A 27,957-nucleotide genomic window follows, 5' to 3' on the forward strand; every position below is an offset into this window, starting at 1 on the left:
ATCTATCTCATGAAAAATTAAATAGTTACATAAAATAAAATGAATTCCCAAGTTTATCAAGGTATCTTGCAGGATAATGTCCAGGTGAAGCTCAGTAGAAGACGGGTGATGCAGCAGGACAATGACCCTAAACATCCAAGTAGTACATCCAAGAGTGACTTCAGACAAAGAAAATACAGCATTTGGAGACAGAGCCTAGACCTTAACCTAATAGAGATGCTGTGGATGAGCTCAGAGAGCCATTCACACCAGACATGCTAAGAATATGGTTGAGCTAAAGCATTTCTATAAGAGGCATGGTCAAAATTCCTCCTGAATGTTGTGCAGGTCTGATCCACAACTACTGGAAGAGCTTGTTTGAGGTTTTTGTTGCCAAAGGAGGTTCAACCAGTTATTAAAACCAGAGGTTCACTTACTTTTTCTACCAGCACTGTGGATGTGTAATGGGTTTGAATACACTAAAAATCATGGCATAAATGCTTCTACTTGTGACTTATGGGTGATGCAGCAGATCAGATTGGATTTTATGACCAATTAGTGCAGAAAACCAGGTAATTCCAAAGGGTTCACATACTTTTTCTAGCCACTGTATATTTCTTGAATTACAATTCAATTATCAATGAAGATGGGCCAAAGGACAGAAACACCTCTCTATTGCAGGATTGTTGTTTTAGACTGTATTAGTTTTAATTAGGTGTACCCAATAAACTGCCAGCTGAGAGTATGATTTGATGTGTGAGCAAACAGATCTGTCAGCACCAATTCCAATACAGTTCATTCATGAGAGGGCAACTACACAACAGGATAACACACAAGGATCCAGGATTTGACTTTTGTTTTCTTGAAACGACACACCTTTGGCATACATGCCAGTTACCCAGCGTCTGCTCGAGTGAACTAGATCACATTAGAAACACTCCTAAGTGAAGTGGATAATTTGTGCCTCTCAGGTATGAGTAGTATGAAAGGCACAAACCTGAGCCAAAAAGGAGTTATACTGTAAATGAAATAAAAGCATACTATTTTTCCTACTATATTCTTACTGTCACTGGTGAATAGACCTTTCCAGGCCAAACTTAAGTGTCCATATTCAGTGTGCTATCTCATTCGTCTTTAGCTGTGGCGCTATAAGCTAGCTTGTCCTGCTTCGAGTGCAGGAAATAGTCAGTGCCTCGTGAATTTTGACAGTCAACACGATATACTCACAGTCCCAAACCAGCAGAATATAGCAGCCAGGTAAATTGCAGATATAGCTGCGTGTCCAGTCAGCCGGTGGTTAATAAGTCACTGTCCAGAGAGCAGCTAACGTTCACTGCTTGTTTTCAATCAGCTGACCGCTCGGCTTACCTGTCATAGATGCTTCTCGCAGTTTCCGTAGCTCTGTCGGCTCTCGGGGCCGTTAAGGGGCGACTATTTTTGTTTTTCTTTTATGTCAGTTAGTAGCTTTGTCCCGTTTATTTATCGTGGATAATTTCCAAAGGCAAATACTTGAAATTGTGTGGAAATTTAAGGCTGTGAAGTTTACCCTACATACTCCCGTCCTCCATGTTTTCCACGTCGCTACCACTTGCGTAATGACGTTTTTACGTGTGTGACGTCGCAGATAGAAATAGGACTGATAGATCCCGGGTACCTGATCTAAACATTTTTTTCTATCTTGAGAGTCCTAGAAGTCATTACAAATATTTAGTAAACCCCTCAGGATATACTCATTTTACTATATTACATTTTACTCTATGCACTTTTTAAATTTAATCATCTCAACCCCAAACCAGTCAAATAACTTCTGAATAAACACCAATAAAAATCTTCCACTGACCTCTCAATTCCACATCATAAATGCATACTCTTACTGAATTCAAGCATTGTCAATCCTCCTAACTAGAGTACACTTACTGCCCAGGTGAACTTCACAGAAATGTTAACCGTTTTTCCATCCTGCTGTTTTCCTGTATTGTGGCGTTAAACAGACCTATCATTTGTCCAGATTCCCACTTGCTGAATCTTGCCCCATCTATTAAGACTTATAAGCTGTAATTATTACAGTTTTATTACTGGTTAATAAATAGTTTCAATATGCTTTATAGATCAGTTTGGCATAAGAACAACCTTCAGGTTACCATGTTGTGGGAAATAGCCAGCTATTTAGCCAGCTATTTAATTCATGGAGACCAATGTTGTTCAGTTATGAGATAATACATTGTATAAAGAGAATATGAAAAGATACAAGAATCCTTTTCTTTCTACAGCAGCAGTAATACTTACTTATAGATGATTTCCTGCTTTAAATTATGTGCATAAATAATACATCAGAGAATATAGTGTTGAAATAGGCTTCATGTAATTGTCTTTTTTGGTAAACTGTTACAAGAGCCTCACATTCAAAAGATTAAGTATCAATCTGGATTTACTCATCTACAGCTACATTTTAATTCACATCCAGTCTACATTACACTTGCAACCTGCTACTGAACAATAGGTATTTAAAAGCCTCAACAAATCACTGTATCTCACTCACTACTGACAATTCCCAGTGAGGTCTATCTACACAATGCTTCGACAATTAGCATTTCACCTCACCTTTCATAGGAGGCAGCATGAGTATAGATATATGATCTGAACTATTCATTTTCTATCTACCAATATGAAGTGAACAACCTGGTTGAGGTGGAAGCACAGAGTTGTATGGCAGCAATAAATGAACAGCTTTTTTTATTTGAAGAATTTTTTTTTTATTCGATCATTAAACTACAAGTTTGACTTAGAAAAACTATTCCATTGAGACTGAATATTCAGTTAAGTAAATGCATTTATAATTTCATGATGAACAGGGATAACATCATAACAATAACCTTTTCTTAAAGTTACTGTAATAGAAATGAAAAAGAAAAATTTAAATTCACACAATTTTGGAAGGTAATAAAAAGCACTCCATCCAAAGAAGACAGATAAATTAATTCATCGTTTATCTATATTATATTAATGGAATATTTACACTGTTTTAGATGCATCAGAAACATTTAAAGCTGTCAGTCTGTCTTCTTGTCTGCTGCTGCTGCTATAGTAGACCCATTGGCAGTGGCCTCACCGTTGTTTTCAGGCTGAAACACATGAGAGAGAAAATTTCTTTTAAATCACTGTAATCAACAACCAACACTCATGAAAGAGGCTGAAAACTAACACCAGTATTAGTCTTGATTAGGTCAAATGAAACCACATTAACTCTAAAAGTTCACTTTAAATTATGTTAAATATGACAAATACATGAGCAGTGTTTCAGTAGTTGCTGTTTGTACATTCGGTATGCTGTGTAAACATAATTTTTATTGAAGAAGTACAGATTTTAAAGCATTTATCTAAAATCACTGTAGTAGAGAGGGGGTGAAATTAATATCACAATATTAAGCAGACTATTTATGCGATAGTGATATTCAGTAACATGGTATCACAAATGCAGATTATATATGAAGGGTTCCAGTGTTATGTTATGTTATGTTATGTATTACATGAGACCATATTCTCCATGCTAATAAAACAAAAACCTCAATGACTAACTTCGTCGACTGAATAGCCTACATGATATGATCATTTCAAGACAATTGAATTCTGCTGATATTCAATACAATAGTGAATTATTGTCCAGCCCTACACAAATAAACAAAGATATAAGGTGAAAAGGTTTCATCATAACAATGTCATGACAAGAATCATTAACTTGCCTTGTAAGTTCCATTACTCTTTTCACTAACTTTTTGGTCATTAGTGCCCGTCTCCTGGACCGCCTTTTTGGTCCAGAACGTATTAATAATTGGTGAAATGAAGGGATAGAGGATAGGCTCCAGGAACCTCTTGTAGACCCACAACAGGACAGGAATCACAATACAGGGAATGCACACCATGACTGTGGCTAAGACGAGCCGTCCAAAATGAAGAATCTGAAGCAGAGAATAGAGACATTAAGAAGGGAAAGTTATGTTATTTTTAGTGAACAAGATATGTGACTGTCAACATGGATATTCCTGTGGGCTATGCGGTAGCTATCTAATAGATATGAAAAGTTTGGTTAAATCCTTACACACTGTATCTGTCCATGAGGCCACCGTAAATAACACAGTAGCTGACCGGATATTTATTACCATGAACTCACAAAGAGGTCGTTAAACTTGGGTATGAATTCTGTGTCAGGAGTTATACTAATGTTTCATCATTGTGGACAGAGCACGGTGAAACAGCATCTCCAGCGTGCTGAAAGCTGATGTTAACTCAAAAAATAGTCTAGAAAACAGCATAACTGGTGTGTTTGAACGGCTGTCATCGGCAACCTAACCCCCAATGCTTAATATTTGACATTTTGACGCCCTGTCTGAGAGCATTTTGTGTGCGTTTAACTTGTTATTGAGTCGAGAAACCCACGGCGTCATCAGACAGATTATTAGCTAACGCTAGCTTCCTGTCGTCGCACGATGGTTATGGAGATTTGTAGCTAATCTGCAGGCTAGACAACGTTTTACCACTCACGAGACTTTAAATAAGTAATAATCCTCACCTCTATGGATCTCAAAACACCAGTGCTGTCACGCACTGACGGACCAGACAGGGTTTTTCTCAGGTGTTTTGGACTCTGCTGCGAAATCTCTGGAATGTGATCACGTTCACGCCTGCGCAAAACATATTTCCGTAGAAGACGAGATAAGCGGAAGAGAGGCAGAATTCAACACGGCGCCTTTCTTCAAAACACAAGCCCACGATTCGTTGAATTACAACTTTGTAAGTGACACACATAATCGCAAGCCTGCTGTTTAAAAGTATGCTCGCTGGAAATGCCAGATAGTACAGAAAATAGGACTGAAATTAGCGACAGTTTGCTATTTGCGTTGTTTTAAACTGTACGTTATCAGCTGTCATGTAGCCTAGCTTAAAATAGATCAATAACAGACAGTGAAATTACAGTTTAGTGTATTTGTTGTACAACTTACGTGAAACATTTTTCTTTTAAGCGTCTAATCTTCACATGAATACCTTTATATGTGATATGTGATATTAGAATATGAATATATGTACCCTGAGACACGAAAGTCGGGGCAGAAAAGTCCCCAAAGAACTATAACACCTTCATGTCATGTGTATAACTCCTATTAGATAAACATTATGCTTGAATGTCAAAATGGTAACCAAGCTGTAGTGGAAGAGACATCTCTCTTAATGATATTTGTGACATTTAACCTAAGCATTATCGCTCTTTTTGCCCTCCCGAGCTTGTGCCAGCCAAACATTCTTGTCACGTGTCTTCATTTCAGTGCTACAATGCCTCTGTCCACCCAGTCTCAGGCCGACGAAGAACAGTACGTTTTCGTGGCCAGTTTGGATAATGCTCGTAATCTCTCCAACATCCTGAAAGCTATCACCTTCAAAGATCATGCCATCTTCAGCGCTACACCTAATGGCCTAAAGGTCACTGTGGAGGACTCCAAGTGTCTGCAGGCCAATGCATTCATCCAGGTGTGTTTGAATTACATTTATAATAAAGTTCATGGAGCACACACAATGTCTTGGTTTGTCCAAACTGTAACATTGTGTCAGAGGTATCTCCTTTGATGGTGAGATTATCGATAATACATTTTTTATTCCAGGCTGATATCTTCCAAGAGTTCACCATAAGGGAAGATTTGGTGGGTTTTCAGGTTAACCTCACTGTTCTTTTGGACTGCCTCAATATCTTTGGAGGAAGCACAGTACCAGGTAAAGATAAAGGAAATCTGATTGTAGTGTGGGCAAAAAGAACAAGCCACATGTAAGTCTATTTTAGCAGTTGACTAAATTTGTTGATTTTCTTTAGCTTTAGCTGAGATTACCTCTCAGACCTTGCTCAGCATTTTCATTACCTCCCTCATGTGATGTTGCAGGAGTATCAACAGCCTTGCGGATGTGCTACAAGGGGTACGGTTACCCTCTGACCTTGTTCCTGGAGGAGGGTGGCGTGGTGACAGTTTGCAAGATCAACACACAAGAACCAGAAGAGCCAATTGACTTTGAGTTTTGCAGCTCCAATGTCACAAACAAGGTGAACTTTCATTTAATGAAACTGGAATACTACACAGAATTTGTCATATTTACAAAAACAAGTAATAAGAGAATATGAACCCATTTGTTTAGATGCTATATATGAACAAAAATACACATTTTCTGTTGCTTGTAATAACTGACTTAACGTTACATATCCCTTAGGAGTATATTAAACAGTATTTGGAAACAGAAATTAATTACATTAATTACAACATTGATTATTAATTATGCGTCTCTGGGTCTTTTTTGAAGGTGATCCTGCAGTCAGAGAGTCTGAAAGAACCCTTCTCTGAGCTGGATATGACTAGTGAGGTGCTACAGATCACCATGTCCCCCAGCCAGCCATACTTCAGGTGTGGTGTCAAAACGATTTAAACACAGAAAAAATATTTTGTCCACATCAGTTACCATGCTGGTGTTAGATATAGGTATATCAAGCAAATCGTTCAAGGGGGAAACAAGTACTGCTCCTAGTTAGACTTAGACTTAGACTTAGACTAGACTTTATTGATCCCTTGGGATGACTCCCTCAGGGAAATTAAGTTTCCAGCAGCTTATATGGACAGACTAGTTCTGCATTCACAAGATTCCTACTGTCTGTTATTATTAAATACATTTAATTAACTAAACTACCTCGTCTTTTAGTGAATCAACAATGCATAAAGCCTTTTTTTGTTTGATTCTGAATTTAATTTTCAACTACCTTTTCTTTGATTTGTTCTTCTCTTCAGGTTATCTACATTTGGGAACTCTGGAAACGCTCATTATGATTATCCCAAAGACTCAGACATGGTGGAGCTGTTTAAGTGCACCAAGACACAAACCAACAGGTGAGCACAGAGTCACAGACAACACAGTACTGTATTAAGACTACAGAGAAATAAGCTGTACCGCTACAACTATGGGATCTATGGGAACTGGAGACAGGGACGCGACAACCAGAACAAAAGAATCCCAGAGAAACAGCAGTGGATGAACTGACAGAAAATGTGTGGTATATATTTTCCATAAATTCTTGGGAGGTCTTCTGAGGTCATTCTGGTAATAAATAATCATATACAGTTAGAAATAAAGTGTATATTACACTCTCTAAACGTGCTATCCCGTGTGACCTTAAACATTGTCTTTCAAACCACTACGCACTGTTCTTGTCATTAAAGCTTAATATTCCACATTGTCCCCCTTTTTAACTGCTGACAGGTACAAGATGTCCCTGCTGAAGCCATCCACCAAAGCCCTGGCTCTGTCCTGTAAAGTCTCAGTGAGGACAGACAGCAGGGGCTTCCTGTCTCTGCAGTACCTGGTGAGGAACGACGATGGACAGATCTGCTTTGTAGAATATTATTGCTGTCCTGACGAAGAGGTGGAGTGATTACAGCGCGTCCATTAAATTCCACTTTAAAATAAGCACCTTAACGTCAGTAGTGGCTGACAGCTGTTTTGAGTGAGTGCAAGACAGAGCCTGCCAAGAGGAGGCAGTGCAGCCAGTGGGGTGCACACAGGAAGAAAAATGCAGGACTTTTAGTGAGCATGAATGGACATTGGTTCATCATTTGCCAAACAGTCTCATTTGAATAGAGCATTGCCTCTGGACTTGAGGGAAGATAATGTCACCTACCTGGTCTTGTTGTGTGGAGTGAGATCACCATCATACAGATCTGTCTGCATATAGTACGCATCTGATCTCATCTCTCTGGAGAGGACATGGCACACTGCTTCTTTTTCCTCAAGGCATCTGGTGTAGTGCGAGTACAGTTTGTCTTCTCTCCACAGGCCTTAGATTTCTCTGCACATACAATGCCACCTGGCTATAATGTGTCCCTAATGTTGAATTGTGTGTGCTGACACCTTTCATGACATTTTTCTGGAGTATACATCAGATGATACTGAGAATATGTTTGAATTGTTTTATTTCCATGACATAGAAAACAACTTGTCAATCGAACTCAATAAACAAGTTTTTTTTTTGTTTTTTTACACTAATGTAAAATGTCCTTTTATCAAAAATGATGGGTTGAGAGTTGAGACTTTTAAGGCTGGCGAATCTGCATAGTCCTTGTGATGACAGAGCAGAAAAATCCAAAGACTATGGCAACAAACACTGAACACATGTGCATAATTATCGAACTATCGAATATGCGATACTAATGAGCTCATAATACTGGGTTTCAGACCTGACTGCACTGTTGCAGTACACATTTTCTTGAGACGTACTGAATCATGGCAGTGGTAAGTCATTCACTCAGCTTCATCCAGTCCACCTGGCTACCTGCGTGTCATCTGCATCCTTTGCCTTTTGAAAGCTTTGTGTTTGTTTTTCTTTGGCACTTTCGGCTCGGGCGCTTCTGTTTCGATGTGAACGGGCTTCTCTTCGGCCGGTGTGAGGAAAACGTCGGCTGTGACGTCTTCGGCCAAACCCTGCTTCGCTTCGCTCCTCTTCATTTTCTGCATCTCCTTCACCATCTGCTTCTCGCGCACTCTGGCTGCGGCTGCGAGTCGGATCTCCCGCCGGTGCTGTCGGTGTGTGAGGAGAAAGGTGATTAAGCCAATCACACAAACTTATGACCAAGCATACTATGACTTCTAGTTGTATTGCAACTGTTCTCAATTCACTGTCTTAAGATAAATTCAACCTGGGTATGAATATTGACATGAACATTATGTAGCATGCTAAAGCATTAACTGAGATTTACCAGGTTAGGAGACCGGAAATCTGGGTTTTCAAAGAGCGTAGGCCCTCCAAAGCTCCCCTGAAAGATCTTGATGAGGTTGAGAACAAAGCGAGGCCCGATCTCCACTAGAGAGGCATCCTCCTCAATGATCTGAACATTGAAGGAGTGGACAGAGAGAATGTTGTAAAGGGAAAGAAGATAATTAAATTGAATTATTTAGCATGTGGTGATACAATACCTGGTAGTTTCTAAACCATATCCTGTTGTCTACAATGGTGAATGTGAAGACATGGTCCACAAAAGGCTGACTCTTAGGGTGATAGCGTGGAGTGGAAAATGTCTGCAATAGGAAAACACAATGAGTACTTCTTTGCTTGTAAAAAGGAAGATATATATTACCTACTCAGACTTCAAACAAACTAAAGCTTCTAGGTACAATAACAAATTTGTTGTCAGGATGCATGTATGCCTCTTGAATACAGACCTGGATGAAGAGCTCTTTCAGTAAAGCATACTGTGGCTCCTTGTCAAATTTCTGAGGTGAAAGGAGAAGGGTAAAAAAACAAAAGAGTTTAGCACTTGTTCAGCTTTTGACAAGTTCTGTCATTCACTGATTTATCAGCTCTGATAATACTCTAGACAAACGGTCTGCCAAAGCAGCTGTGGAATACAACACCCAAAAGCTCATTACTCAAACCAACAATGGAAAATCATGTATCAAGAGTGAAGTGTGTGCAGCTTTTTGTTCAAATACCAAAGAGACATCAACAATAATGGCTTTGCTTTCTCAAGTAATCATTAGAGTCATTTATTAAATAAAAATGCCAAACATTTGCTACTTCCAGCCTTTCAAATGTGAGGATTTCCCACTTTATTCAGATTTGTTGAGCGTGTTTACATACACATTAGTATCTTAGTGAAGAGTATCCGGGTTATATTTTGCGCATGTAAACAGCTTATCCTGGTTTAAGAAACCTACACCTGAGAGAGAAAGACACACCTGCAGACATATAATCAGAAACCTGGATACTATTATGATCATGAATAACCAGGTTTTTCATGTTGCGTGTAAATACAATAAACACAAAATAAAACGCATCAATCCAAATCAGAAATTAAATGATAATTAGTTGCAGCTCGTTGTGCTAAGCTATGAAATCATCTGGTGCCATCTTTAGTTGGAACTGTGGGTGTTTATGGCACACAGCTGCCCATTACTGACATGTATTATCAAATAACAATTATAATTCTGATAGAACTACAGACAGTATGTCTCCCTCTGGCCAGTGCTACTCACCGGATCAAACGACAGCAGCGGCCTGGATCCTTTGAGGCAGTTTCCTGTCATTTTAAGTTCCGCCAGTGTGTGAACTACAGAAGAGACAATAATATAAATTTCCCTTGGTACATGACAGATGTTTTATGCTGGATTTCAGAGTGTAGGAGAGCTGTAACTCACTGTTCTGAACTAGAAACTTTGCAGAAGGTCCATGAGGGCTGTTTGAAATCCTGTAAAGACACTTTCATTATTAAATTCCTTCCACAACAATAGAGGTTAATTCTGAGAGTGTGTGACAAAGATAAAATACTCACCACATATAGAGATCCTGCTTCTTCTTGGCCTCAAAAAAGAGGCACTTGTTGCAGTTTTTGATTTCACACACCTGCAAAACAATGCTGGTCTTTAACTATGCTGTGATGTGTGTGATTGTATAAGAGCTTGGCCAGAGTGTAAACAACAGACTCACCTCATTAATTACAAACAACTTGTCCTTTCTGTCCATTTTTGTATCTGAGAGACACAAGTCAAACTTTGTTATTATGACAATAAAGCAGACAATGGGTGAAATAATACGGCATATAAATGACACATTTTACTGACCTGCTTTTGAATGAGGCATCATGGTCCTCAGGTCTTGCATCAAGTGCCTTGTTCTGAAGTTGATGCCTCTTGAGGAGAAAATGAGAACTCTTTCCTTGTTGGTCCATTTGCCCTGTTCAAGAGCGTTTAACACAAAAATTGAACTCAAATTGTCTTGTTACAGTTAACATTTTACCTCTTCGACAGCTTTGGATCTTAGGAAGAGGGATAAGCTAAGAAGCTAACCAGCCTCAGTAGCTAATAATAAGTCCGAGCACTTACCGACGAGACTGGTGCCGGGACTGTGATTTCATTATTCTTCTCCTGTTCGGTTTCACTCGGTGCTTCACCTCCGTCTGCAACAAATTTCACCTTCTTTGCTTTTTTATCGACGGACCCCTGTCCTCCACGTTTTCTCTTGGATGTCGACATGTTTCGTTCCTGCGACGACACACAAGTCTCGCGTGGCTACAGTCAACTCAAACAACACACGTGTAGACCGAGCAGGGGTAGGGCCCCCTAGTGGCGCGGAGGTGGTACTGTAGGTACCAAACAAAAACACGTGAGTACACACTACAGACCACAGATCGAGAGACGGGAAAATTACAGCGTTTTAAAGTGTAGCTCCTTACCAAAAGATATTACCAATATTATACATGATTGTCAATATAAATAGATGTGACACTATAAACATGCACATACACATAACCACCTACTGTATGTATATAACATTACATATTACATTACTCATTCATTGTTTATTCCAGCACTCATTGCACCATGCTTATTTACTATTTACAGAAACAGTTTGACCCATATTTAGACATTATTTAAATTACAATCACAGACCAGTGCTGAAAAGTGGGGCTCTATTAAAACATTCATGCACGTTAGGGATACTAAAAAATGGGCATTGAAATATTGGCATGAATGTTAAAAAGGAACAGCAATAAGACATTTGCAGATGATGAACATGAAAGCCTAGTGAGTCAATGAGTCATAGCTTTTTCTTGGAGCCAAATAAATAAATAAATAAGACACTGCTTTAATTTTAACGGTAGAGGGCAACAACGCACGGTTATAGCTTCAAATCTACTAATTAGGGAGTGAACACCACTTCTCGCGAGATTTAGCGGCCTCTGGCAGAACTGTAACGTCCGTGGATTACGGTCGTAAAGTAACTTAATGTATAGAAACAGTTTTGTCAGTGTGAAGAACATCGCACAGATTTGAATATGTAAGGACCGTACATTACAGTATTGTCGCTATCACCCGAGAAGTCTGGCTTATTTTAGAGATAAAGTAGAGATGCTGCCCGGTCGCTAGCATGCTGTGCTTAGCTAAACGCTAAAGTTAGCCTCGTTTGGGACAACGTGAGCAACATTTTATTAAGTATTTATCTTGTAGTCAGTTTTATATTCATAGTTATTTTACAATGAAGTGTCACTATGAAGTGTTGGGTGTGAAACGAGATGCAGGAGACGACGATCTGAAGAAAGCTTATCGTAAATTAGCATTGAAATGGCATCCAGGTGAGTTGTGGTGAAAACTAGCATGTCAGTGTCTCTGATGTAAAAGTGTCAATATTCAGTTTCATTGGAGCCCTGAGTTCGCTCTTAATACCTACTATTTAAAATTAGTACCGATAGTAGACTTTGCTAAGTAAAGTGTGATATTTCAGTGAGATATGCATCTTCACGGTAGTTAATGAATGTAAAGGGTGTGTGGGCTAGTTTAAAGTCCCCAAAATACGATTTTACGTATTACATTGAGAAGCATAGTTTGTTAAGGGGCTGACTACATGTGCCAGATAAATGTAGTAGAGTAAAAAGAACAAAATGTCCCTTTTTAAATGTAGTGTAAATATGTGTTTAGCGTCATAAAGTGAAGCTGGCCAAAGGAAAATGGCATCCATTGCAATTGTAGTTGTCTGTAGAGCTGCAACGACTAGTCCTCTGACAGGTAATTAATCTGTATAATGAATAATTGTTTTAAACCTTTTCCTGAAAGTAAAAATGCCAAACATTTGCAGGTTCCAGCTTCACAAATGTGAGGATTTTATGCTTTTCTTTGTGGTATATGACAGGAAAATGAATATCTTTGGAAGTTTGATAGTTAGTCAGACAAAATGGTTTGTAGGAAATTACAATGGGTAATTATTCTTACTGTCCTCTGACATTTTGTATATAATTTTGGCTTCGCTAGATGACTGAATGTGCCTTTGAAACTTGGTGCTATGCTTGAAAGTTCCCCATGGTGGTGCTCTTCTACTACTTGAAGTTTTTACATCTTGCATCAATGTTGTGATGCTGTTATCTCGAAGTTTTCAATAAATCTCTCAGAAGAGTTATTTGCTGTAACAACAGCTGTGGTTTCTCTCTGAAATCTCCAGATAAAAACCTGGACAATGCTGAGGAGGCGGCGGAGCAGTTCAAGCTGATTCAGGCAGCTTACGATGTCCTGAGTGATCCACAGGAGAGAGCCTGGTGTGTACAAATATATCTCAACACTGTTTGTGAAAATAATCTCTCAACGTTGGTAGGGATCTCACTACAGAGCTCCTCATCATTCAATAGATCCTTACTGTTTTATACACAGGTATGACAATCACAGGGAGGCTCTGCTGAAAGGAGGACTGAGCGGAGACTATGAAGACGACAGCATTGACCTGCTGCAGTACTTCACTGTCACCTGTTATTCTGGCTATGGCGATGATGAGAAGGTGAGTGTTTGTGCTCGTGTGTGAGGATCATGTTGCGCAGCACCCACAAGCAGTTGCATCAAACCTGGTCTTTAAGACACTCCCGGTCCTCTTCTTCAGGCCAGGAAAATGTCAACAGAAACAGGACCTCAGTCATCTAAAAGAACCTCTTTTAAACTTCTCCTTGAGGATAAATCAGTGAAGTTATCATATGATATTTAGTCAGGAAAGTAAAAACTGTCAAGGTTTTGGGATTAACTTAAATGGCTTCAAAGCCATATAAAGCATTTAGGTTAGTAAAATTTACAATATTTCCCCAACAGATTTCTTTTATGAAATCGCTCAAATGTTAAGCTGCACAGCTTCACCCTCAGTACGTATAGCGATAAGTATGACCAAATTATGAATGAATTAGAAATGGAATCTCGAGCTCACACAACTTGATTGGATGTTTCCTGATTCTAAAAGTCAAAGTAACCATGGCACTATGTCACCGCACAACTAAAGAACAGGTCAGACTGACTGTCCTTGTTGGATGACTGCAAAGAGGAGGAGGGAGTAGAGATAATCAAAAGGATGATAAAAGGCAGTAAAAACATTTACACCAGGGGCAGGATTGTGAGTGAGCTGGAAATTATGCCTAACTTAAAAATGTATATACACCAGTCTTTTCATTTTTCAGTAAGGTTTGTTGAATCCCAGGTAGAGTCTTTTGGTCTTAATTTCCAAAACTATGTTTGGCACTGAACCACTAGAGGCCGCCACTGTATCGACAGGACTTAGTGTTCAGGTTGGTGGCAGCTGCTCCATTCTCTGGGATTATGGGGACAGAAATTCTGTGTGCATCACAGAACATTTATTTTCGTATTTAGTATTCCCTCTTTTTTTTTTATCCGCTCTCTCCCCTTAGGGTTTTTACACAGTTTACAGGAATCTCTTTGAGTCCATTGTCAAGGAGGAGATGGAGCATGGCAAGGTGGAAGATGAGGAAGAAGAGGAGGAGTTTCCTCCTTTTGGAGACTCTCAGAGTGACTATGATACCGTAAGTCAGCCCCACACTTTTAAATTACATTAATAAATTAATATGCAAGATTCTGTAAAAGCAAAAACTGAAAAATAATAAGACATAAAATGTTAATAGCGAACTAGTAAAGAAGGATCTTAATTAGGTTGGTGTAGTTAAACAGTCTGTTTCCATATCGCAGGTAGTGCATGTGTTTTACGGATACTGGCAGAGCTTCTGCACTCGTAAAAACTTTGCGTGGAAGGAGGAATATGATACGAGGCAGGCCTCCAACCGCTGGGAAAAAAGGGCCATGGAGAAAGAGAACAAGAAGACCAGAGACAAGGCCCGGAAGGAGCGCAACGAGCTGGTGCGACAGCTGGTGGCTTTTGTTCGCAAGCGCGACCGACGCGTGCAGGCCCACAGGAAGCTGGTGGAAGAGCAGAACGCCGAGAAGATCAAGAAGGTGGAGGAGCTGAGGCGAAAGCAGAAGCTCAGCCAGGCCAAGTGAGTAGCGGATGGGTAGGTGGGTAAACGTGAGATTTGTTTCCCTCTATTTCTTTTTCACGCTCACAAACGCTGTGCTGCATGTCCGTTGAAGGCTGGCAGAGGAGTACAGGGAGCAGAGCTGGGCGGCCATGTCTGAACTCGAGAAGGAGCTGCAGCAGATTGAGGCTCAGTACGGAGAGGAGTTTGGAGATGCATCAGAGAGTGAGGAGGAGGAGCAGGATATAGACACGCGGGAGAAGAACAGCGAAGAAGGAGGAGGTGAGTGAGACTGCTTGTGAAATTTAAGCTTCATTTATATTCTGTTAAGAGGTTATGTCTTATTTTCAATGCACAAATATTCATTCATAGATGCAGACCAGCCTGATGGAGAAGAACTGACAATTGACTATTATGATGATCTTTACTGCCCAGCCTGTGACAAATCATTCAAATCAGATAAAGCGTGAGTATCCTCCCACCCACTCACTCCACCTACCTCCTATCCTCTGCACCTACACGCTAATTCACCTCGCTAAGCTATGAATGATTTAAGCATGGCATTATAAAATGGCCAGGGAGGATAATATATAACAGGAGGTGTGATGCGACTCAAAATTATGGCCTGCTATAAATTATAGGATAAGATATGAAGCAGCAAACAGAGCTTAAAACCTTTGTTCTGTTTTATTTTCACCACTTTATAATTGCAGGTGTGGACATCATGTACTTTGTTGAAAAAGTTATTTTTCTCTCTCTTTTGCCGTCAGTGGTGAAGGGATGTTTGTTCCCTACAAAGCATTTGAACAATGGAGAAAAATAAACTTGACTTAGGACTTGGCTGTGACTCATCAACTTGCTCAGAGCTGCTGAAGCTTTTGTTTGTCTGTTTATTTAGTTTTCTTGCTTGTACACTGCTTACTCAAACAAATGGTACACTTTGAAATGATTTGTTGCTGTGCGTATAATTCCCTAATTTTTATTTTCTATCAGAGAATGTCAGTAATTATTTTTAATGATTCTGTTTCTATTTGTTGGCGATAACACAGATCTGTAAAGGGCTTTTATCCACTTCACACAGTGTTAAATCTGTGTTCTTAATGTGAGAGTACATGTAATTGCCATTGTTTTCCTTTCTTCTCTGCAGTATGAAAAACCACGAGAAATCCAAAAAGCACCGGGAAATGGTGGCGTTGCTACGGCAACAGCTGGAGGAGGAAGAGGAATCGCTTGGTTTGAACCTGGATGAGAAGGAGGGAAGAGAAGAGGAGAATGAGCAGGAAGAGGAGGAGGAGGAAGAAGCTGAGGAGGAGGAGGAGGAGGAGGAAAAGCCAAGGCAAAAGTATGTAGCTCTGGAATGTGATGAGAGAAAAAAAAATTATTTCTGGTGGTTAGAAATTGGTAATTTCTCAGTGTAACTTATTATTTTTTACTGATATTTTTCTTTCCACACACACACAGGCTCTCCAAAAAACAAAAGAGGAAAAAGAAACGGCAGGAAGTAGTACATGTGAGTGATATATTTTCTTTCTTGGGGTGACTGTGCTTGGTTTAGTGTACTCTCAATGCCTGCGAAGTGAACCTCTCTTAAAACCCTTCTCTATTCATGCTCTCCTCCTCCATAGCAGAGTGCTCCAAAGGAGGAGGAGGAGAAACCAACACCGACCACCTGCGAGGAAGATGCCCCCGAGACGTCAGCAGACCCTTCAGAGCCCGAGAAGCAGGATGATCCTCCTCCCACAGATGTCAAGAGGTCAGTCCAGTTTTTTGCTGTTTTCTGGCCAACTGTTCTTCATGTGAACAGATACAGTCACTGACTGGTTCCTGGGATTTGCTCAGAAGTGAGCATTTTGATGGTGTGTTGCAATATAAGCCTTATTAGACCAGACTCAAGTCCACTTTTGTTTCTTGGATGAAGTCTAAATTTGACTTTGGCAGCAGAGACTTATTCTGCTCAGATTCATTAGGAGTTGTGTTTCTGGCCATCCAGAATGAATGAATGAATCTTCACTTTTTAGCTCTTTTTGGCCTCCTAACTCCACTCGTCTAATGCACTAGCTGTACGTTTACCAGTTAGTTAAACTCTGTCTGCCATTTGGTGCTGCACAGGTGGTGTACAGTAGGTTTAGCAGAGCGTTTTTGCTGAAAACAGCAGCCTGCTGGAAAAGAGTTTTAGGAGAGTGGAGTCTGTGGGTCGTAAAAACCAAAACAATCAGCTGAAAGATAGTAAAATGCTCCACAGAGCTGAGGACAACCGCACACTCGGGTCATCATTCACTGTGGATTTGTCACGACAAGCATTCCCATTGATTTATATTTGATCTATCATCAAAATGAACATTTTGGTCGGTTCAGCTTTAAATACCTGAGCTGCATCACGCATTCTGCATTAACACTTTATTACACAGCAGACTTGTGAAGACCACTTTAGTTCCTGTTTTCTCCAGATTAGGTTCCTGTTTTTAAACAGGAAAAAAATATTTTGGCCACACTACTTTTAAATAACGTTCAGAACATTCAGAAGAGAGGGAAGAAGCTTTTTGGAAAAACATGAACCTTCATCACATCAAAGATTTCAGAACTCTTTCATGAGAACATGACATGACAAAAAATACTAATGATTCAGTGACAGTTTTGAGCAGAATGACTCTACTGTCAGGGGATGTAACACAGTTAATTCCTGAATGAAATTATGCAGGATAACACAAGTTGTTTTAGAGTGGTAAAATGTAATAGTCTTTACCTTGTAGTTTTAGAATCTGTCTTTATGTCATTTCATGTTTCTGCAGTAGCTCTGGGAAGACGAAGGGAAAGAAGGGAGGAGGAAAAGACAAACCAAAGAATGTCAAGTCAAACGCAGGAGGAGAGCAGTGTCCTGAGGTCTGTACAGTTTAACAGCATCAGTTTTTTTTTTTTTACTTCATCATCCCTTTGAGTAATCAGAAACAAAATATTGGAAAAAGTGTATTAAATCACTCAATCACATATCCCCTATTTCCACCTCCAGAAAGAAGTAAACCTCCGCTGTGTGACCTGTAACTACGAGTTCCCCACAAGGAACAAGTTGTTCGACCATCTGAAGACCAGCGGCCACGCCACCGCTCTCTCATCGAACGCTTCGCACAGCTCCATGAGCAAGAGCAAAAAAGACAGGAAGAAGAACAGATAACACATCTTCATCCAGTGATGATAAGCCTGAGAGAGTTTGATTCAGTGGGAGCGCTGGAAACAACACTCTGATAAGGCTCTCAGGAGGAAGATGACCCATCAAAAGCCTTTGAAAGTGGACTTTAATGGACCAGATTGGCTTAGTTGAGAGCAAATTCTTATTTTTATTTTTTTTAAATTACACAGTAAACATATGTGGTGAGGCGGCTGTGTATGTTTGAGACTGAGTCTTCCAGTTTTTCAGTACCTTTCACAGTAATTTATGAAACACTACTGATGAACCAGTGGAGAGAAACCTTACAGGATGTGCCGAGGATACACATTCACCAACTTTTACTGTTTTAAGAACCTTCTCTCTTTGTTCCGAAGAGCTCTGTAGTGGGTATTACTGCATCACAAAAATAAAGATGATACTGCACGTCGGTATTTATACAGCAACAACAGCTCCAGAATGATTTTCATTAATTCCTCTGATAATAATAAAACATTTTTAAAAGATTTACAAAAATCGAACACATTGCTGAGTGAGTTTCCAGTTTAGTCCTTGGCATCGAGTCACTCCACTGACCTCCTCATTTTCTCTCCATGTAGCTGTGGATGGCCTTGTTAAAAACTGCCAGGAAGAAATCCACATCCTCCTTTGTGATGCACATGGGGGGTTGGATGCGGAAGGTCTTGAAGTGGTGAGAAAACAGAGGACAAGAGGGGGAGGTTATGGAGTGCCAGAGGTACCAGTTAGTGGAAATACATGCCTAATCAGTTCTGCTGCTTTATTCACTGTCACACAGTGCACACTTGGGGCATTTCCGGCACATATGTTCTGACATAGAGGTGTGAATATTCATAGACTGGTGAGAGTAAATACACAATCGTTTGAAACATAATTAGTTCCAGTAGGTACTGAAAATATAGCACTGGCTCCTAGTGTCTCAAGGCAAAGCTGAGGTGATGACAGCTTTAAAGCTAAGAGCACTAAATTCTAAAGAGCATTGCTGTTTTATTCATTGTTGCTTTGAATGAACAGTTTAATATGCAGTGGTTTTTATGTTCTTTCACCTTTTCAATTAACGAGACGAGGTGTGTAGTCACGGCACTGACATTTTGACTCTGCAGGGAACAGACTGTCAAAATCATCTCCCTCATGTTTCATTTTTCCTCTGGTATAATAATTACTTTGTAACAAAAACATGACAACACATGCAGTATTTTACTCTCCTCAGCCAGTGAGAGAGATCTGCTGTGAATATTTTTATTTACAGAAATGACTGATGGACACAGATGGTCTTTTTCAGTACTTGCAAAATTCTGACATTTTCTTATAAAATTACAACTTTATTCCTGAGTTAGTTCAAGTCTATTGTAGTGTTTATACCACATGATGGTGGCCCTGCAAAATACAGACTGACAGAGGGACAGGCTAGTTTAAGGTGAGTGCTGTTACCTGTCCATATAATCCTCCTTTTCCTATCAGGACTCCCATGTCCTTTACGTCCTCAAAGATCTCGGTCATCGCCTCTGGAGACAGCGGGTCTCTGCTGACCTGTGGGCAATAGAGAAGAGGTTAGGGATGCGGTGTAGACACAACACTCCTGTAACTGACAATATGAACACCGTGCATCAGCCTGTGTCCAAGTCACAAACCACTTGTCACTAAGTGGCCTTTTTGCAAGAAAAAGAATTCTATTATCAGTCAACTACATTTGCAATTTCCAGGCTAATGATCGTCGAATGGGTCAAATAAAGCAGCAGAGAATTGTGTCCGTGAGGGCTAATGATTCTAATCTGACATATAACTTGAAGCACTGGGAGGTGTTTTTCACATAGGAAATTCATTTCATTTCAACATTTCTCCATGTTCACTAAGATGTCATGAATAGAGTCAGATGATAGGGATGACTTATTGATGATAAGACCTGTAAAAGCTCCTTCTTGTCTCATTGTGTGGAACTAGAGAGCAGCTTCCTATATTGCTGGTAACACAGTTATAAATGCTGCAACTATGCAATGTATCACAATACAAACCACAAGAAAACTGCATTAGCAAAGATGTAGAATAGTCAAAATTAGACTCTAACCAACATCCAACCAACACTGATCATTTCAAGCTTCACCAAAGTAGTATTTATTGCAGGGCAAGCTGTGATATTTTGTTTCTGTCAGTTCCCTTTTCAAATACAATATCTAACAGGTTTAAAATAAAGGAAAAGCATGGAACTTCAGTCAGTAGTACATGCAGTGCAGCTGAGATTGTTTTGTTCTCAATTACAGATAGTCACTGCAGCTCTGGCTAATGGTTAACTGGGGCACTGCTGAACCATGCCCCCAGGAGGCACGGCAAAGACACAAGTGTTGTATGAGCATGTGATGAAAGGTTGAGTGTTTCCACTGTTATAGACTCAATACCTTGTCTTTGACCATTTCCACACCGATCTGCAGGCCTTTTCCACGGACGTCACCGATAATCTCATACTTGTCTCTGAGTTTCGCCAGTTCTGTCATCAGATAGGTGCCCACGTGAAGAGCGTTCTGCTGCGTGCCGTCCTCTCTGATAACCTGTAAAGTAAAAGTCTGTCAGTTAACATTTAAAGCCCAACTGAAATCACATTTAATAATCACTTTTTACATTCAAAAATAATGTACAATTAATATAATATGTAATAATGTGTTTTTTAAAATTCCTTTTTCATTAGGTGATTTGTTATATTTTTAACAGGGGCCACTTAGCCTAACTCTTGATGTTATAATTCCTAATCTGTCTGTGACTTCAGCACCATGGACAGCGCCAAGGATTTATCAATAAACAGCACAGTTGGGCTGCTGATATTTCAGAGCCATGGTCAGGGCCATAGATTCTAATTTGCATAAACCTCAGTCAAATAAAGGATCACTCAGTCAGGCAGACTAGACTTGCATATTCAAATAAACAAACCCTGACTCCGCGCTCTCTCTGCTACTAGGGGATGGAGAAGGGTATGGCAGGTTGACAAGAGGGATGTAGTTTGGTCATTTTTCTAACAAACTGCCTCCTGTTTATTTTTAACTTTTTACCATCAATATTTTTTTTAATCATTGAGGTCTGGTCACGCCTAGAAAGTTATACAGCAAAATTAATCTGGGCATCTTTGCAAAATTATTTGGTTCACAAGGCTTAGTGACATAGTGACTATGCTTGGAGGGTTAGTTGTTGCTATCTGGTGTAGCTCACCCGCTAACTGTCGCAATAGCTCTCTGTCTCTCTTTGCTCTAATGTTTTGTTTACTCCCCCTGACATTTTGATCAGTATTGCACGCCACTGCAATCAATAACTAGAATGGCGCTGCAGTAGATTTCATTCCTCTGCCAAGGCCAGACAGTCCTACACATGTCTGTCTAGCTCTTATAGAAAAATAAAAGGAAAAAGGAAGTAGTCTGAAAATGTAATGATTTATTTCTCATGTCTGCCCTTTTAAACTGGAGCCACACCAAAATTACCACCACCCATTACTACACTAAGTTTAGCGCAAAACCGTTCTGTGCTTTTTTGCATACTCCTGCTGACAAATAAACAAACAGACATGGGTGAAAACATAACCTACAGCTACAGTAATAATACACGACTGGATTTTGATTAATATTAAAATCTCTTGTTGTGATGAACAGAACTGATCTAAAAAGAGAAGATGAATTCATACATCGAGCACTGATGAAGCAACGGCACAAGCCACAGGACTTCCTCCAAAAGTGTTGAAGTGGGAGGCTTTTGCAAAGGAAGCGGCAATTTCTGGAAAACACATGAATAAACAAGTTCACACCTCCTCTCTTTGCTCAAATCAACACTTCAGCCAAGAATATATTTCTACATCAATTACAGTGATTTGTAGATATGAACATGAATGTCACTTGGTACGATTTTAGAAGGCCATGAAAAAGGAAACAGTGGGGTCTCTGAGTGAAGTAATTGTTAGTACATCTAAAGGTTGATTATTAAGAGCTATGGCAACGAGCTACCTCGGGAAATAACATGCAGAAAAACCTGTGATTAAACACCTAGTCATACAAATAGATGGCTGCAGTGCTGCACAGTAATCAACAGATGAATCAGTGTCTGCTTTTGTTCTGTTTTGATTTTACATATCCTGGTCTTGAGAGAAAACCTGTTTCATTCAGCTGTATTTGTTCATGGTTCAAGCACAAACATATAAAATTAATTAGAGAGCCAATGTACAGGATGGTCAACTGAAGTGGTAAATAAAGGTACACGTATTATAAAATGTACCACAGATAGTGGTGAGTGGACTGTAGCTAGAAACTGAGCTACATGTATGAATGTATAGCTATTAGAATTTTATTTTTCAATACATGAAGATTATATCTTACAGTATTATCCCACCTGGTGTTGTAACAACAGCTCCTATTGGGAATCCATTACCAATGCCTTTTGCCATTGTAACCATATCAGGCATGACGCCATACCCTTGGAAACCCCAGAAGTGGGTTCCTGTTCGCCCAAATCCAGTCTGCACCTGTTAGGCACAAAATAGGAGGATTATGTTTCTTTACATTACTGAATTCAAATTTCACACTATATACTGTATTAAAACCATACTGTACTAAAAGAAACCAGACTATCGCTAAAAGCATTTCACATTTCTATCATGTTCTTGCATTGCCTTTTACTTTTATGTCTTTATTATTCATATCATGGCCTTGTTACATGGTGTTTTTGAGCATAACAACTTTATTTGTTTATCATCACCTCATCTGCAATGCAGATCCCTCCTCTCTCTCTCACAAGTTTATAGGCCTCCTTGAGGTAGTTCTTAGGGTACTGCACAGCTCCTCCCATTCCCTGTACAAACCAAACACATTCACATCCTCATAGTCTCATCTAAAATAACACAAGCAGTCAAACTGAACATGAGAAAACAATGTATGCAGGTGGCATGATAACAAAGGACTATTAAAGGTAAAATTGATATAAATTCATGTTTTTAGTTGCAAATATCACATCAGTGATGTACAATCAATCAGATCAGGTCAATATTCCACAAACAGAATATAGTACCTGAATAGGCTCTGCAAAGAATGCAGCAATTCGACTCGGGACACTAGTGGCAAATGTCTCTTTGAGCTGTCCAATGTATTGTTCACTTGCCATGCAGTGACCTGTGGGATTGAAGAGAAAGTCTTTTGTTTAAACTAATGGTACACAAATTAGATGAAGATGGTTTTAAGTTCATGTGAGGTAAGGTATTTTGGTAAATATTTTGTCTTTTTCCATACTGAGATCTTGCTGTCATCATCACCATGATCGTGCCATAGTCTGCTTCCCAGTTCCCCTCAGCCCTCGTCTCCAGCCCCTGCTCACTTCTTCCAAGTCATATTCTCTCTTCTAGACCTACCATTCTTCATCTGCTCACCTGTTTCTCAACAACAATCACCTGTGCGTCCCTGCACACTCACTCACCAGTTTCCTCATCACCCCAGTCTACCTTTATACCTGCAATTATCACCCGTCCTTGTTGTTTTGTCAGCTTTTGTTCCCCTGTGGTTTTTCTTTGCACCTGCCACCTGAGTTTTGTCACCTGGTTCCTGGAAGTTGACTCACCGGCCTGTTTGTAAGTGTGATATTTCACATTGAAAGTTACTTCACTGCATTAGCCTGTCTTGTGAGTCTGCCTGTGCTGTGATCGGAGAACGGTAACAGAAATTTCAGTTTACTCATTTTACTAATAATGGTGTGCCTTATATTATACCATATACTGATAATATAGTGTATTGCATTGTTTATGTAATTCTAAAAACCGTAGAGCATTAAAGCTAAACGATCAAAAGGAGGAGACACTGAACTTTGGACAGGAATTATTTTTGTTTCATTTTCAGGGTTAAAACTGAACTCTCACCCTCATGACTTTCAGGCAGATTTGAAACAAGGGAAAAGATTTGTCCACATGCAAATCTCCATAAAGGAGAGTTAACTTTTTTAACTTTTAACTTTTTTTTAGTCAGATTAACTCAAATACACTGTCCTTTAAGCCAATGCAGAAGTCTATAAAATACTAAACTAGGTAGGCCTGTACACTATAAATGTCCTCTCACCTTGAACCAAGACCTTATGTTTATAAAAGTCAAACATCTACACTAACAATGAAGGCAGTTTCTTGCAGAAGTTGAATATATTGCATTAGTTTGTTGTAGGAATACAGGACAGAACTGGACTGTAGCGCTTAGTCCCACAGACAGTGGTGGTGCTTTGTTCAGGTTCGTGAGATAACCTGAGTGAATTGAACTATGGATGCATGTGTTTGTGTACCTTGGGAACAGCCACACTTTCTGGTGGACTGCACAGGAGAGTCCCTGCAGTGGCTTCCTCCCCAGGGACCTCTGTACACATCAGGACACATGGTCTGTTTATAGGACAGAAACACAATCAGCTGGGGTCAACCTGACAGAAACAGAAAGTTATGTTTGATTTGCTCAGCAAATCAATGCAGAAGTAACATCATTTCTTGTAGTAAGGATAAACTAAGACTTGAATAAATGGTGGGCAGTAGTTTAAATGCTAATTTATGTTGGGTAACTGTGTTGTTGCATTAGTTAGCAAAAATCTAGCATTAATATAGAGCTGTTCCTGTTTGATTGCAGAGATGGCTTGTGGTGTATAATGTGTATTTTGCTTTTAGATTGTATGGTTTTCTTATGGTATAACATTATAATGCATTCATGTATACATGTGTGCAGCCTGAACTGGTGGCGATGGGATATTTATATGATGAGTTGGAGGTAAGACCCATAGTCTGTTGGCTGCCACCGTGGTATGATCCTCTGGAGGAGAGAGAGAGAGAGAGAGAGAGAGAAAAAAACAGAAAATTTTGAACATTTAGATCTAAGAGTTTCTTTATCAGTCAAGCTACTGGTATGCTGAATGAATCAGGAGAATAATATTCACAATGAAATTCATGGAGGTTTTGTTATAATTGAGTCTTCAGCCTTCTTCTCTTTTATCACTGCTAAAACGCATCTCTTACCTCAAAAACAAACTAGAAAAAAAAGTATTTTATAACATCACATTTCATAAAAAGACTTGTACCTGAAAGTGATGATATCAAAGTTGCCTGTGTGGAGTCGAGCCATCAGCATAGCCAGGTCATTGGCTTCTGAGCCGCTGTTGGTCAGATATATCACCTAGACAGGGAAACACGGAGCAGCAGACATTTTGTTTTTAGCCCTATGTATTGATCCAGGCTCCTGCCCACACGTGCTCAAAATAAGAATCCACCACAGTACCTTAAGAGGATCCGGTAAGTAGGAGGCTAGTTTCTCACAATACTCATGGAGAGGAGGATGGACGTAGATGTTAGTAGTGTGCCACAGTCTCTTCAACTGCTGCTCTAAGGTTGCTGTCAGCCTCCTGTATGCACAGATGTAAGGATAGGAACAACAATGAACGGTTATATTCAACTGAACATCACAATAAAATATACAATCAGTGTGTGACACAACATAGACCTTACGGGTGGCAGTGGCCCACACTGACAGTTGCCACACCAGCAAACAAATCCAGATATCGCCTCCCATCCACATCCCATAGCCACTGCATGTATCCCTGGTGAATGAACACTGGTTTCTTATAATAGGTAACCTTCATGGTCATGGGGTTGCAGTTCTGCCTGCGGATCTCCATCATCCGCTCTTTGGACATACCCTGAACAGACGTTACAGCAAATACACAGAGGAAGGAGCATCAACAATCAAAGCTTTTCATAAGAGTTGTGTTTGTTGTTGTGTTTAGTTCAGACCAGCTGGTCATACAAGCAGTTTGTTTCTCTGGAAATGCAGCAATCATCAGATGATTTGGGGAAAAGGATGGGGAAAAGCAAATCCACATACTTTTACAATGACTTACGTTTAGGTAAACTTTGAAATTCAAATTCAAACCGTCAACCTATAGCAAACTGTTTTGACTGTGTTGACCTTTAATGGAGGAAACTCCCTGCAGGGGTACAAGCTGCTCCATAGAAGAGGCATGGATTTTAGAGTTATGAGAGAGGAGTAGATAGTACAAATACTGTGGGTCTCTTTAAAACTGCGTAGACTCATTGTCCCATTACTGTGGCCACCATTTTATCATTTCAATAATCTCAATCAACCAGTATTGTTTTAATAGGCATGCAGTCTTTTTCTTCTCCTTCATTTCGTATTTGTATGTTGCTGTTTTTTTAAAGCCACCAGCAGTCCATATTCATTATACCACTGTAATATTTCTGTACTGAACAGAGACTCAGATGAAGACAAACAGGACAGGATCAAGGGGTCAGGAGCCACATGAGGGCAGGAACTGATACAACAAGATAGGTGAGAATTTCACAATAAAACAGGAAACGAGACATGTCACAATTTAACAGGATGTTACAACCAACCATCAAAACATTGCATTGCCACTTGTGGTAAAAGGTCAGCATGGAGTCTGGATGCTATATCACTCTTACCTTGTATTCCTCTGGTTTGAAATTGCATGGGGGCATCTCGGGGAGGTCTGCGGGACGGTATTTGAAGGCTGGTTTCTGACATACTGCACCTGTAAAATGGTTTCGATTGAAATTCAAAAAAAGAGAGGTGAAGGAGATTGTTTGTGAGCTGACAAAACTCTTACTATGACATTTCTGTAGTATTTGTGGATTATTTTTCTACTTTTACTTAATTTTTAAAACTCAGAACTTTCTTTCTAATTTATTTCCAACCTGATAAACAAGATTGAACTGCCACCCAATCACTGAGCAAATACATATGGCATGCAGCGATTCAGAGATCTGGAACGAGGGTACTTATTATCTACAGAAAAATAAACATCGGACGCAAAATGCTCATTATGGTTTTACCTGCTATTGTTTTCATGACATTCAGAATTATATCTGGTCAATATTTAATCCCATTAAGAATCTGGTTGATCGTTTAACCACATATTTGTTGCACTTTGTGCAACACAGGAAGAATATGCTTCCTGTTTTTGCCAGTCTACCCATAGCTGGAGAATGTCATAACTGGTCTGATTGTCAAACAATTAATATGATCAAATAGAAGAGACATTTAATGTGATGCAGTGATGATTTCATTTAATTTGTTGTAGTTGCCTTAATATTGATGTCACCATATCAGGTCTTGTCAGTCAGTTTATGAATAGTAGTGAGTATATTACTCAGTGTAGTCTTCTAATTTCTACTGTAGCCTGTGAAAACACAAATACACTATGTTTATTCCTGATCCCTGAGTTTGTCTCAGACTAAGATAGTTTGTGGATTATCTGATAAGATCCACCAGAACAACTGATGGTCGCCTAAATTTCTACACGTCACAAATCACAACAAATTCAGATTTTTGATCATCTCCATGTTAACTCACCACTTCCCACGTGAAATTTGGCCAAACCAGGTGAACAGCAGGCCCGTCCTGTGAGACCTGCACAGCGGACACTTAGACAGGATACTACTTTGTACATGTTGAGCCAAGTACAGAGGGCACTCTATTCTTCTCCCTTTGCTGTTTTGACACTCAGCAGCAGATTGCCTTTTTCTAATAAGTCACAATGATGGGTGGACAGCGCACAGCCAATGGCATCATGATCCCACCAAACTACAATGCTTTCTTTGTAACGTCACATAGATAAATATGTAACCAGTGGCACCTAGTCACTATATTTCCACTACACTGAGTTTACAGAGATATGTTAGATGGTGCCGGTTCTTTCCTGTTGGAGGCCACAGAAGACCTCCGAGTGAGTGGTAATTTGATGTACAATGTGACACACCTCCTCATTGCCCATGCTGTGCCTGCTTTCCCTCTTCCAGAAAATAGGCAAATGCTTTGATGACCACAGCAGCTGGTCATTAGAGCAACTGGCTACACCTGAGATGTGGAGGGGGGGTGAAGCTGTGGGTATGAAAACCTCCACTCATCCAGAGTGAAGAACCACACACTGTACTACAAACAATATGGGCTTGACCTTAATCACAATGTTGTTGATTAA

At 39.8% G+C, this 27,957-nt stretch overlaps 6 protein-coding genes across 10 annotated transcripts in view; 2 read left to right on the forward strand and 4 right to left on the reverse strand.

Annotated features, from left to right (window-relative positions):
- Nucleotides 1-1,566, reverse strand: part of dym (dymeclin) — a 50,629-nt gene extending 49,063 nt beyond the window's left edge. For both annotated transcript variants that reach the window (XM_018662326.2, XM_018662323.2), the window contains exon 1: nt 1,348-1,566. The gene's annotated coding sequence lies outside the window, so the exon portion shown is untranslated. The remainder of the gene's footprint in view (nt 1-1,347) is intronic.
- A 1,141-nt stretch (nt 1,567-2,707) lies between these two features.
- LOC108873995 (UPF0729 protein C18orf32 homolog) lies at nt 2,708-4,690 on the reverse strand. The gene is made up of 3 exons (XM_018662321.2): nt 4,547-4,690; nt 3,720-3,935; nt 2,708-3,101 (listed from the first exon to the last, which is right to left on the reverse strand). Exons 2-3 carry the CDS (start codon nt 3,897-3,899, stop codon nt 3,030-3,032), a joined length of 252 nt encoding a protein of 83 aa, XP_018517837.1. The 5' UTR covers nt 3,900-3,935; nt 4,547-4,690; the 3' UTR covers nt 2,708-3,029.
- rad1 (RAD1 homolog (S. pombe)) lies at nt 4,634-8,037 on the forward strand. The gene is made up of 7 exons (XM_018662320.2): nt 4,634-4,767; nt 5,298-5,499; nt 5,631-5,739; nt 5,904-6,061; nt 6,316-6,416; nt 6,795-6,893; nt 7,264-8,037. The coding sequence occupies exons 2-7, from the start codon at nt 5,305-5,307 to the stop codon at nt 7,433-7,435; spliced, it is 834 nt and encodes a 277-aa protein (XP_018517836.1). The 5' UTR covers nt 4,634-4,767; nt 5,298-5,304; the 3' UTR covers nt 7,436-8,037.
- On the reverse strand, nt 7,957-11,064 carry bxdc2 (brix domain containing 2). Its single transcript, XM_018662319.2, has 10 exons — nt 10,879-11,064; nt 10,618-10,729; nt 10,484-10,527; nt 10,329-10,399; nt 10,195-10,244; nt 10,033-10,106; nt 9,220-9,270; nt 8,974-9,075; nt 8,757-8,885; nt 7,957-8,577 (listed from the first exon to the last, which is right to left on the reverse strand). The coding sequence occupies exons 1-10, from the start codon at nt 11,026-11,028 to the stop codon at nt 8,329-8,331; spliced, it is 1,032 nt and encodes a 343-aa protein (XP_018517835.1). The 5' UTR covers nt 11,029-11,064; the 3' UTR covers nt 7,957-8,328.
- Nucleotides 11,065-11,695: 631 nt separating this feature from the next.
- dnajc21 (DnaJ heat shock protein family (Hsp40) member C21) lies at nt 11,696-18,395 on the forward strand. Of its 4 annotated transcripts, none has more exons than XM_018662314.2 (12): nt 11,696-12,128; nt 12,989-13,082; nt 13,195-13,318; nt 14,208-14,339; nt 14,503-14,807; nt 14,902-15,068; nt 15,159-15,252; nt 15,934-16,128; nt 16,248-16,296; nt 16,412-16,539; nt 17,576-17,666; nt 17,794-18,395. In XM_018662314.2, exons 1-12 carry the CDS (start codon nt 12,032-12,034, stop codon nt 17,953-17,955), a joined length of 1,638 nt encoding a protein of 545 aa, XP_018517830.1. In that variant the 5' UTR covers nt 11,696-12,031; the 3' UTR covers nt 17,956-18,395. The 4 variants fall into 4 exon arrangements, with proteins under 4 accessions (XP_018517830.1, XP_018517832.1, XP_018517831.1 ...); XM_018662316.2 differs by having other exon boundaries at nt 17,579-17,666; XM_018662315.2 differs by having other exon boundaries at nt 16,415-16,539.
- On the reverse strand, nt 18,366-27,881 carry LOC108873991 (alanine--glyoxylate aminotransferase 2, mitochondrial). The gene is made up of 14 exons (XM_018662317.2): nt 27,333-27,881; nt 26,423-26,511; nt 25,448-25,638; nt 25,221-25,344; nt 25,024-25,118; nt 24,665-24,758; nt 24,247-24,340; nt 22,999-23,099; nt 22,690-22,782; nt 22,324-22,456; nt 21,626-21,714; nt 20,358-20,507; nt 19,396-19,494; nt 18,366-18,628 (listed from the first exon to the last, which is right to left on the reverse strand). Exons 1-14 carry the CDS (start codon nt 27,427-27,429, stop codon nt 18,527-18,529), a joined length of 1,551 nt encoding a protein of 516 aa, XP_018517833.1. The 5' UTR covers nt 27,430-27,881; the 3' UTR covers nt 18,366-18,526.
- Between the last annotated feature and the right edge of the window lie 76 nt (nt 27,882-27,957).

The sequence above is a fragment of the Lates calcarifer genome, linkage group LG9, assembly GCF_001640805.2.
Source record: "Lates calcarifer isolate ASB-BC8 linkage group LG9, TLL_Latcal_v3, whole genome shotgun sequence".
In the NCBI taxonomy this organism is placed as follows: domain Eukaryota; kingdom Metazoa; phylum Chordata; class Actinopteri; family Centropomidae; genus Lates; species Lates calcarifer.